Raw genomic sequence first — 12,932 nt, 5'->3', positions numbered from 1 at the left:
ACGGAGGTGAAGAGAAGATTCGTGGGACTCAGTGTACAAACTCTGGTTTGGTGAAGTGCAAAAAGCACGGGTGCAGAGCTGAAGCCCCAGATGGTGGATGGGGTTCTGCATCTTCAGGGCCGAGGTCCTGGTGGAACCATAGACCAAAGACCCATAGTCCAGTTTGGATCGAATCAGAGCACAATAGATCCTGAGCATAGAACATCGATCCGCTCCCCAAGAGCTGGAAGAGAGGACACAGAGGATGTTCAGAGCATTTGCACACTTGACACATAGCTGCCTGATGTGTGGAATGAAGCTAAGCTTACGGTCAAAGATAAGCCTGAAGAACTTTGCCTCAGGGACCACACGAATAACTATATTACCGAGACGGAGCTCGGGATCGGGGTGGAGACCCATTTGGCGGCAAAAATGCATGCAAACGGTTTTCGAAAAAAAATCTAAATCATTTGCAGTGGTCCATGTCAACAACCGATTGAGGGCAGTCTGAAGCTGCTGCTCAATAAACCTCATGTTCGACGACTGACATGAGATGTGGAAGTCGTCGACATAGAGCCCATTTGCAACAGTCGGAGGAAGATTTGTAGTGATGACATTAATTTTAACGCTAAAAAGTGTGACACTCAAGACACAGCCCTGAGGGACTCCGAGTTCCTGTGAAAAGGAATGGGAAAGAGTTGAACCCCCACGGACTTGGAATCACCTGTTCAGTAAAACGTTGTGAATAAAAATGGGTAAATGGCCATGCAACCCATAGGAGTGGAGGTCCTGCAAAATTCCATACCTCCACGTAGTGTCATAAGCCTTCCCGAGATCGAAGAACACAGAAACAACGTGTTCTCTCTTGAGAACGGCTTCCCTTATCGACATCGAATTAGGTGGTCCATGGTGGAGCGCTGTAGATGGAATCCACACTGGGTGGGTGAGAGGAACATATTTGATTCCAGGAACCAAACAAGACGAGCATTAACCATCCTCTCTAGGACCTTACAAAGACAACTAGTCAAAGCGATGGGACGCTAATTAGAAGGAATCTTGGGATCCTTCCCAGGTTTAGAGAAAGGGTGGACAACAGCCTGGTGCCAAGCATCAGGAAAAATATGCTCCTGCCAGATTTAGTTAAAAATAACCAGAAGAATAGCAAGAGAGGCAGGAGAGAGATGGGGCAACATCTCATAATGAACATCATCAGGTCCGACTGATGTACTACCAGACCAATGAAGAGCAAGTTTGAGTTCCACCACTGTAAAGGGGCGATTATAATCATAGAGATGATCGGCCCAAAAGGAAAGAGGCGATCGCTCTGCCCGAGACTTTATGGCCAAGAAGGCAGGGAAAGAAACAGAAGTGTTAGAAGCACGAGAAAAGCTTTGGCCGAGAGCATCAGCAATGCTCTGGACATCAGCAACTTCCTGGCCATTGGAGAGCAAGATAGAAAGGGGATGGGAAGCATACCTCTCAATGACTTTCCGAATCTTGTCCCATACAGTTTTGGAACTGGTGGAAGAAGAGGTGCTAGAAGTGAAGTTAATCCAAGACTCCTTTTGGCTTTGACGTCGAACCTGCCGAGTATGGGCATGGGCCTACTGATAAACAATGCAGTTAGAAAGAGAGTGATACCATCGGAAGGTATCCCAGGCCTGTTTTTGAGCCTTCCGTGCCTCCTGGCAGGCAGGACTTCACCATGGACGAGGATACTGAGGAAAACGTGTCAAGGTCTTAGGAATAAAATGAACAGCCTCCTGGACAATACAGTCAGTCACTGCCTCCACACAATCGTCTGTTGATGGCACACAGACGAAGGCAGGATCAAGTTCAGAGAGAGAGGTGAAAGATGGCCAGTGAGCCTGGTCCAGCTTCCACTGGGGCACTCGGGTCGAGTGGCATCGACCAAGGCCAACCTCTCTCAGTATGATAGGAAAATGATCATTGCCCCGTGGATCACTGTCGACCATCCAAGAAAAGCGAGTGAAATGTGCAGGGGAGCAAATCGAGAGATCAATGGCAGTGACAGACTGACTAGGTGCATGAAAATAAGTATATGTTTCAGTATTGAAGAGAGAAAGGTTGTGATCCGAGAGCATATGCTCTATGGAATGACCCCTCCCATCAATATCAGCACCACCCAGAGGGGGTTGTGTCCATTAAAGTCTCCCAGAAGTAAAAAGGGAGGTGGCAACTGGTCAACGAGAGCATCAAGGTCCGATTGATCATAAGTCTGTGATGGCACAACCCAAGGAAACACATATGGCTATGGCCTCCAAGGTTGTATCGAGGGATACAGATAAGGAGGGCACATGCTGGTCGACCAGCAGTGCCACCCCTCTGTGTACCTGCCCATCACACAACCTGTCGTTCTGGTACAAAGAAAACTGCCAAAAGGTGACTGTATCAGCAGGTTTCAGAAATGTTTCCTGTAAGGAGAGACACGTGGGATGATAGGAGTCAATCAAGCCCTTAATGTCATCGAGATTAGAACGAAACCCTCGACAGTTCCACTGTATCAAAGTGGCCATTTTTATGTAGGTTTAGGAGAACAGGATGGAGAACCCTTCAGTTTACAACCACGCCATTTTTCTTTACTAGATGGAGGTCGATCGACCTCCATGGATCCTGCCCTTCATCGAGCAGGCAGGTCTCTGTCATCAGAGTGAGAATCCAATGACTGAGGACGTGATCGAATGATTGTCTTGCATTTAGGGGCCAAAGAAGGACCCGCACAGACACCAGAGGCTGGTGCCCGAGGAGGTTGACCCAGGCAGTCACTGGAAGGAACAGTGGGGACAGAGATTGGGGTAGATGTAGATCTATCAACTCTATTATCCATGGAGGGCAGAAGACCCCTCACATGGCATGAAAAAGACTCAGATGGAGGCACGAAAAGGTCCGCCTGCACTCCCATTGTAGCAGTGGCGCATAGTGCAGTGGCATATGTCCGAGATGTAGTAGGGAACAATAACTTCCAAGCCTCAGGATAAGATATGTTATTAAGAGTCTTCAAACGCTGTACCTCTTTCTCCTCCACCCACTTAGGGCTAGACTTAAAGTAAGAGGGGTGGGAACCACTACAATTAACACAGTGAGGGTCCAGTTTGCACTCGTAGGCGTCACGGTCCTTGCCACCACAACGAGCACATGTCACAGAACCACAACAAGATGTCTTTGAGTGACCGAACCACTGACACTGAAAACATCAGAGAGGGTTGGGAATATAGGGCCGTAACTTACAGTTCAAATAACCTGCCTTAACGGCGGCAGGTGGACGTGGTGATGAAAACGTCAAAATCAAAACTGAGGTCGGCACCATAATTCCATCTTGACGAGTGGAGATCCTTCGAACTGCTGAAACTCCCTGGCTGGAGAAACCAGCAAGGATCTCCGACTCTGGGATAGACTTCAAGTCCCTCTTAACAATAACTCCTCGTGAGGAATTCAAGGAAGCGTGGGGAGTAACCTCAATGGGTATATCCCCAAAGGCCTTTTAATTCAAGAGGAGTTCACTGTGCTTAGCTGTGGATGTTTCAACTAAGATGTCTCCAGAACGGAGCTTCTTAACTGACTTTGGAGAGCCAGCAAGCCCCTCTAAGCTCTTCTGAATAAAAAAGGGAGACATTTGCCCTAAAGGTTTATCTGACAGTGAATGCAGGATCAGGAAGCGAGGTACAGGTGTACTTTGTGATTGAGACTGCTGTTCAGAGTCTTCTAGACGTGGTCGTTTACCAATTAGCAGATTTTTAACATTTTTTTCTTTGGAATGGGGGGATCCATAATTAAGGAGAGAGATTCAGTGCCCACTGACCCCACCCGCCATGGAGTCCTACGAGGGGACGCACTACAATGTCAAACAAGGACACTGCAGCAACGCCAGGGTTTCGTGAGCACTATAACCAAACACTAGTATCAGACACAATGTCCACAACATCCGTTGAGAATGCCCAATACTGGTACTCAGTTGACCCTAGCCCCAGTGGACCAGCCGATTGACCCTAGGGGGCCACCCGTCTACAGGAATTCAAGGCCAAAGTGGTGTGTTGCAGTGCCCCAGACACCACTCAACCACCAGGATCCTCTCCTCCCCTAACGGGTCGCCACGCACGGCAAACACGTGGGTGGATGTTTAGATTCCAGAGAAAGTAACTGAAAATACAGAACCTTCCCTGGGAGGTCCTCCTCACCACATACAGAAATCCATGTCGAGGGGTAAAAAAGGGAGGTTTTCAGTGTTGTTTCTAGAATAAGTCTGCTTTCTAAGGTGTTTTTTGCTCGAATATCTTATTAGAGTTTTGAGCAACCTCCTGTGTGATCCCTAATATGAACCACTATCGTGGTTCATGATACACTGGGAGAATGTCCAAAAGTAATTTCTACCCTGGTTCCAGTTGCAAGTGCAAGGTCAGAAGGCATGAAATTTGTATGAAATATGCAGCCTAATGGTTAACGTGTCGGACTGTAAAGCTGATCTTCCATGGTTCTCGTCCAGTTACAGTCCTCTTCGGGACTGTGGGTGTGTTATAAGCGTGACGTTCAAATCCCCCTATTTGGTCTGATAAATGTAGCCCAAGAATTTACGATGGGTAACGTTGTTTAGCTACCTTCCCACTAGTCTATCTCTTCAAAATTAGAGGCGGCTAACGCAGATAGCCCTCGTGTAGCTTTGCGCGAAATCCAACAAACAAAAAAGCAAAATAATAAAATTCAAACGTTGTAAATGCAGACACGATGGGGTTCCTGTTGAAGTTACAGCAATCAGAATGAAACGTTCGTTCAGAAATGTTAGAATCCAATCAAAAGAAGACAAAAAAAACAAAAAAAAACTAGCGAAGCAAAAGGAAAAAGTACGAATAAGATACATTGTTCTTCTCATTGCAACCACTTTTACTTTCTTAGATCGTTCAGTATTTACAGAATTAGATACGATTGGTCAGACCTTAACTAACGAAAGTAATAAGAAATGGTTGAAGAACATTTATTATTGTTCATACTAAATGTGCAGAGTACTCTAGATGTCACGCTCACGTTGAAAACTATTCTTGCATTGCAAAACAAGGTAAAAATAGAATGTTCCGAAGCAAAAGTAGCCTTGATGCTTTGGGAATACTTTTAATCAAGACCAAAAGAGCATATTGGGAGTTTCATTGCTCTTTCCGAAGCAACAGATCGAACCCTAAGTTTAAGCATAGTTCTATGTGAGAAATTAGTTTAGTGAATGTTTTCTTGTTCAAAGTTGTCACCAAAATATGTCAGTTTCTTTAATATCGACTTATGATTTTAGGGTTCAGTTTAAAAAGAAACGAAATAAACATGACAAAGTTTCAATTCAAATGAAAATGATTATACAAATTTGAAATGAATTTATACAATAATATTTATATGAATACAGAATATTCCTAATAAAAAAATAAACATTAAGCCAATTGGCTGGTTACAAAACAGATTAACCAATTGAAAGCTGGAAGACCAAGTATAACGAAAAATATAGAATATGATGGTTTCATTTTACCTTAACGCAAAAATTTTATATTCTTAGTGTAAAAAAAAAAACACTTTGAAAAAGAAAAAGTACCAATACTGTAGAGAAAATTCTGATTTTTTTTTTAGTTTAATTTAACATGAAAGGAACTTAATCTTAAGACTCTAAATTCAGAAAAAGTGTGAATAAGGAAGAGTAATATAAACTCACCGTGAAGCCGAATAAATCCTTCCTTTTCTCCAAACGAATTTTTGGCTCCACATTTATACGAATTAAAGTCTTCTTTCTGAAGATGACTTATTTTGAGCTTCATATTAAGGTTATAATAGCCGTATAATTCTTCGGTCAGTTGATATTTTGTGTTAGCTAGGAGAAGTTTGTCTTCGTTTCTCACCCAAGAGGTCAGAGGGCGCGGCCAAGCCTGCACTTTACATTCTAGTGTTACTTCATTTCCTGGAACGGCTCCAATAACTTGATTGGGTACTCGGATCTGAGGAGGAACTATAATAAACAAAATGTGAATGTGCATTTAGATACAGATTAATAATAATGGTCCCAAACACGTATTTAAAGCTTGAAGTAACTCGAATTCTATATGAAAAAGAAAACAAATATATCAATTAGTATTTTACTTAAACATTAAGGAAATAAATACATCATTATTTCTTTTTTAACCTACATTTCCAATAAATATGAAACTTATTTTTTTATGATTTTGAGTCATTTTCTATTTGTTTTCGACCACATTCCTTCTAGAAGAACACATCTCTATTTAGCATAAATAGTGTCAACGAAAACTTCAAAACACGTGCTCAACCGTACTTAAAACGGTTGGTTGTGATAAAGTGTCAATATTGCGTGAATAACAGTCCAAATTCCACCCGTTTTCACGTTATCTATAAATTTTACAGTAGAAACAATCAACTAAAACAAATGTCTTCTAAAATCCTTTATAGTTATATCGTGACCACTCAGTCATAATAACAACATTAATTCTACCCGTGCTGTGGTTCCGCATGACCAAGTAAAATCACCTGACAGCGAATATATAAAAATATCCAAGAATCAAGTCAGAAACGAAAGGCAAAAGTTTGAAGCATTAAGTGTTACCGAATGTTTGTTGTCTTCACGTGATGCTTGGAAGGACAATTAGATCAACCAGGGGAATATTGAATAGAGCCATATTACTGGAAAATTGGATGGCACTGCAAAGTTGTATTTTGTAGATAGCTGTGTTATGAAAGTATATTTTATTCAAAATTATAACTTATTACATTTATTTGTAGTGAGATGGCTAACGTTTAAAGTAAATGTTATTGATGTTTTTTGTGGTATAAGTTCAAAATTGTCACGAATGCTTAATTTTAAAATTTAAATTGTTCTAGACGTATATGACGTATCAAGTAATTACATTTACTTATATTTTTGGAGCACCGTTACATATCAAATGAACCCCAAATTTTGCGTAGTCTTTCACAATGTTTTTATATTTTCTTCCTTCATAGATATCATAACTTCTTTGGGTATCAAGTAATTATATTTACTTATATTTTTGGAACACCGTTACATATCAAATGAACCACAAATTTTTTATATGAACTTTTAGTTTCATTAATGAATCAGTTATGAAAATGGCCAAAAAATTACGACAATAGTAAAGAAAGAAAATAAAATCAATGAAAGATTATGCATATTTTGTATTTCATTATTTAATTATCCGGAAGTGAATTATATGAGATTATCTGACAATAAGAATTCAGTCTGTAGCGAAAAAAACAACAAAAAAACGTTCGAGGCACTACGTATTACTGCATATTTTTGTTTTCACGTGAAGCTTGGAAGAACAGCCAATTAACCATTGTAATATTAAACAGAACCATATTACTGGAAAAGTGCATGACTCTACAGAGTTGTATGCTGTAGATAGTTGTGTTGTGGCAATACATTTTACTCAGTATTATTATTTATTAAACTTATATGTTGTGATATGAATATCTTTTAAAGCAAAATGTTTACATATTAATATGAGTTACTGTAATATATTATTTAATGCATACAACTTAATACATCATAAATTACCGAGTAAGACAAAACCGATTTCGTGGCTTTAGAATCACTCCATAACTGTCTGAAAATGATTCAGACTTTAAGTAAAAACAAAGACGATATAAATCAATATATATATATATATATAAATAAAATAATAAATTACCTCACCCACTTTACAAAGTAAATGATAAAATTAAACATATGACACTTTAATAACTCATCAAACAGTTCTTCTCACATTCATTAGAAAAAAAAACTAAAACCTGATTCATTTAACATATTTCATAAGTACACTCACAGTTAATCTCCAACATGATCCGCTTGCTTACTGACGGAGGAATACCATTGGAGGCAATGCACAAGTAGGCTCCCATGTGAGTTCTCGTTAAATGGGTCAGGTTCAAAAAATTCCCCTTGACCTTAGCAGCTGCAAAAGTTAGATAACACTTGGTAGGATTAGAAATAACGTAAAATGAATTGCACAAAACTTATCAACAAGACGAAATAATAGTATTTTCAATGACATCCTGATATACATATAAAAAACAACCTTTTCTTTGACAGAAGTAGGGAAATTTTTGACCAAGTAAATGATGTAACTGAAGAGGGTTATAAAATCTGTATGAAAAGATATCGAGAACTTCAATGTCAGACATTTTCTAAGTCATGTCGTAGCAAAGCCGATACTGCCTTCTATACCCAGTACGGACCACAAACAAGGTATTCCATGTGGAAGGATACTTTTGTTTATAACGAGGGAAAGTTTTGAACAATTTGTTAAGGAGTTGGAGATTTTTATTGTTGAATGACCTTGGGATTAGTAGTGGTGTAATATATGTGTTATAATAAACAGAAACGAAATCTTTTTAATACTTCAGCAAGAATATTTGTGGTAGGATATTTTTATTGTTGAACGACCTTGGGATTAGTAGTGGTGTCATATGTGTACTATGTAAAAAAAATAATATGCATAGCTGAAAAGGAATCGAATATTTTACCAGCAGGTAAAACACTTTGATGTAATTCATCTTATGTTGAATATACCATGATATAACTATGTATTATTGATATTATGGTTGCGGTACAACTTTTGTTATCGTTGATTTCAATGCAAACCCTCGTGACCTTTTCAGAAATATTAGTTATGCAGCCAAATGAATGACTTATTTCAAACATCCTTTGTTCGAAGCCGAAACTCTGTACATTCGACATCCATTTTCATAGCATTACTTTAATATTTCCTGACACATAAACACAAAAATAATTTTCAATATGTTGTAACATATTCAAAAACAAACATGCTTATGTACATGCTGCTACTTCACGACACGTTCTCTTGACTCAGTTCTAGCTTAGATTTATAAAGCAAACAGTACTTATCGTCCTGATGAACGTCTGTTAGTTATCTTGCATATTTCTTACTGTCCTGATAGAGTTAGTAATCAGACTGAGCATGTGATCACATTATGATTTCTATATCAATATACATAGAGCTCATGACAAAACTAATTTATTGTAAAGATTTCTGGCTAGTCATCAACAATCTGCATACGAAATAAAGTCAGAATTAGGAACTTGGTTTATTCATACAGTCAAATCTTTGTAAACGCTCTGATATACATACCTCATGCTCAATAAAATCTTTAACAACATTGATTTACACGTCCAACACTCAATAAAAACCTTAACACTCTGAGTTAATGTCCAACACTCAATCAAAACCTTAACACTCTGATTTAATGTCCAACACTCAATCCAAACCTTAACAGCCTGATTTAATGTCCAACATTCAATCAAAACCTTGACACTCTGATTTAATGTCCAACACTCAATTAAAACCTTAACACTCTGATTTAATGTCCAACATTCAAATAAAACCTTAACACTCTGATTTAATGTCCAACACTCAATCCAAACCTTAACACTCTGATTTAATGTCCAACACTCAATAAAAGAAAAAGTAGCGACCGTGACTTTACATATTCAACACTCGATGAAAGATCTAATAAGAGCACTAACTCACACATTCAACAATCAACCATATTTTTAGCCTACTGATTTTATTAAAAGAAAAAAAAATATTTTTAAGGTAATTCAAAGATATACCAAACTTACCCTGCATACTTCTGTCGATAAAAAGAGTTCCACATCATCCTATTTAATTCATTATTTAACAAATCCCACCACTCGTAATTTGTGTTATATGCTTTCAAAGCTCAAAATCAAATAACTGTGTGAGTGTGTGTAATTATGTAATTAATTCCTACATGTTGAATACCGGTCATTTGCTGATTTTAGAGTTATTTGGTATCCTTTATTGGTATCCGTATGTCCTAAACTTACTATAAGTAGATGCGAATTTCCGAAATTAGTAAGCCTTTTCAATTCTTCCATCATTTTCGATAACACTCGCCAAGGTTACCTATCGTTTTTTTTTGTTTTTTTACCTGAATATGACTGTGCTCCAAATGATCCAAGATTAATATCCTTCCCGTCTTCTCGCCGCCAAAATATTTTAGGCTTAGGATAGCCAGTAGCCGTGCAATGAAGACTTACTGCAGATCTTTCGTTCAGTATTACATCGGAACTTGTTCCATTGTCTTGGATTGTCGGTGGCACTAAAACAAAATATCATAAATCTCCATAAAAGATTGCAAATTGAAGATTATATTACAAAAAATGACATGATTACAAAGCTTGTTGAAAACAAAAATCTTGAAAAACAACCAAAGACTACATCGCGAGATGTCGAAAAAAGCCGTAAAAATTTATAAAGAAACACTCTTTACTGATGTGTTAATTCTCTAAGTTATGAGGCATCTAAGAGAAACCGTAAACTGTTCAGAGAAAAAATAAAAACTTTTTAATTGCTACATCAACTATCTATGTTACCAGGCATTTACGTAAGGCTGTAAAAATATGTAGAGATAAATATCTTTATTGGTAAGTAAACTCTGTGTACTGTACACATTGACCAATTAATTAGACTGATGACATTCGAATTTGCTTGTACAGTATTTCAATAGTGACTGGAATTGAATTGTGTACACATATCTACCAATATTAAAAACTCTTGTCGAAAAAAAAGCCATAAAAACATTCAAAATTTAAGTTCGAAGTTTTTGACGAATTATGTTAGTTGTTAAGTTAAAGTATGCTTCTCTGAATCAAGTTACATGAATATATTTTATATTCAAGCATTTGCTTCTAGTCATACCAAAAATGCTTACGTGAAACTTATATCAGCTTTTATGTTAGCTTACAGTAAAAGAAAAAAAGAGCTTATGACATATACTTTAAATATTGGATTTAAAATCACATATAAAGAGGGAATATAATTCATCCCAACACAGAAACAAAACTATCATAAAGCTTTATATGAAAACACCAATGAATAGCCTAGAACTTCTCAACATAAATTTTCCAGAATAAAATTATAGCGACAAGTGAAGTTATTGTAGTTCATTGTTATGCAAAGTTCTCATTTCCAGAGAGATTCAAAGAAATACATAATCTTAAAATTTTTACCGTTAATAAGGTATTTAGAAAAATTCAAAATTTCGTAATACACTCCTGGGAAATCGCCTTAATGAAGACAGTATATTAATTTTCAGTGCTGTGGGGAAAAGTCCTGAAAAGCATTTCCATGACAATTCTCTACTTAGGTTTGAATGGCACATACAAGTAAGAGTGATAAACTTTTCAGTTTTCATCCTTCATGATAACATATAGTTGAGAGTGTATATTCACACAATTCTAATTTTGTAATTTCTACTGACTGTCTTTAATTTATTTTCACAAACTTTAAAGTAAATTCTTCTTTTCTGTTTCTTGTTGTTAAGCTCAAAGCTACGCAATAGTCTATCTGTGTGTCCACCACATGTATCGAAACCCGATTTTTAGCGTGTAAGCCCAAGCTTACCGCTGAGCCACTGGGAGGGAAGAAATTTCTTAGTTAATGGGTTTTTAATCAGATTTATACCTAATCGCTTCTTCCTGAACAAACGCTCTTGTTCTTTGTAGTCATACAAACGATTCAGTTAATTTAACATTACAATGGGTTTTTCCCTATTAGTTGGCCCGGCATTGCCAGGTGGTTATGGCGCTCGACTCGCAATCTGAAGGTCGCGGGCTCGAATCCCCATCCCACCAAACATGCTAGCCCTTTCAGCCGTGAGAGCGTCATAATGTGACGGTCAATCCCACTATTCGTTGGTAAAAGAGTAGCCTAAAAGTTGGCGGTGGGTGGTGATGACTAGCTGCCTTCCCTCTAGTCTTACACTGCTAAATTAGGGACGGCTAGCGCAGATAGCCCTCGTGTAGCTTTGCACGAAATTCAAAACAAACAAACAAACAAACTATTATTTACAACTTTATTTTGCAATAATCTGATCTGTTGTAATTATAATTCAACATCATATTAGACAGAACCACACAAGAATGACACAAAGAAAGATGAGGCTTACAACAAGGCGCCCAACCTGTTTTACAGAAAATATATTAACTCAGTAACATATCTACTGTGTATAAATAGAGTCAATAAAATAATTAAAACCAAGATAGAAATGAAAACACGCATGCCATAAAGATTAAATTATAAAATACTTAAAACAATTTCACGCGCCTTAGATTTTATCGTTATTTACCCAACACGTAAGAAAAGATCGTGACACAATCAAATCTAAGGATGAGAAATAATACTTACGTAGAACATCGAGGAATCCCCTCACACTTATCATGGGCTCTGTGTTGATCTGACACATGTAGTACCCTCGGTCATCCTCTTGGATGTTTCGGATGTGTAGATACCACTGGCGGAAATTGTTAGTGGATCGGATCCGACTATCCCTGGTGATGACCTTTGTGTCGATCGTCAGCAAGGTCTGAGTATCCAGCTTAATCCAAGCCACCTAACATGTTCCATAGTTGTACGCATTAGTCGAACGTATTAGCCAGACTTGGTTATATATTAACATATATTATATACATTAGTCAAACATGATTTAGTTTCTTGGCACCCTGTTGTTATACTATATAAAGATGGGTGAAAATATTAGGTTGTCAAGAAATTAACGTCGCGTTTTGGAACACTTTCCTTAACCACCCCCAAAAAACGTACATCACGTATAATAATTAAACGAACTGCCTAAACGTCACGTTAGTGTAGCCTATATAATGTGTAAAGTTTAATATACTCTAATCCCTTATAGTGATGGTATACGAAGAGACGCACATTGGGCATGTAATGCTGTTTGAATACAAGAAGGGAAACAACGCCTCTATAACCACAAAGAATATCAAAGAAGTTCATGGAAATGTTTTGAGCTTTCGTAATTGCCAACGATGGTTCAGCAAATTTCGTTCAGGCGACTTTAGCCTTAAAAACTGTGGTGGCAGGGGCCGACATGTTGGA

At 37.9% G+C, this 12,932-nt stretch overlaps 1 protein-coding gene across 1 annotated transcript in view; it reads right to left on the bottom strand.

The window, feature by feature from the left end:
• LOC106464722 (lachesin-like) overlaps window positions 1-12,932 on the bottom strand; it is a gene marked incomplete at its 5' end in the record, with an annotated part of 38,177 nt that overhangs the window by 23,255 nt on the left and 1,990 nt on the right. Inside the window, 4 exons of the mRNA XM_022392493.1 lie at window positions 5,681-5,971; window positions 7,818-7,946; window positions 9,967-10,137; window positions 12,225-12,429. Coding sequence (XP_022248201.1) covers window positions 5,681-5,971; window positions 7,818-7,946; window positions 9,967-10,137; window positions 12,225-12,429 — 796 coding nt within the window. The remainder of the gene's footprint in view (window positions 1-5,680; window positions 5,972-7,817; window positions 7,947-9,966; window positions 10,138-12,224; window positions 12,430-12,932) is intronic.

This window comes from Limulus polyphemus, unplaced genomic scaffold (genome assembly GCF_000517525.1).
Source record: "Limulus polyphemus unplaced genomic scaffold, Limulus_polyphemus-2.1.2 Scaffold1727, whole genome shotgun sequence".
Lineage (NCBI taxonomy): Eukaryota > Metazoa > Arthropoda > Merostomata > Xiphosura > Limulidae > Limulus > Limulus polyphemus.
This window is presented reverse-complemented; position numbering and strand designations above follow the sequence as displayed.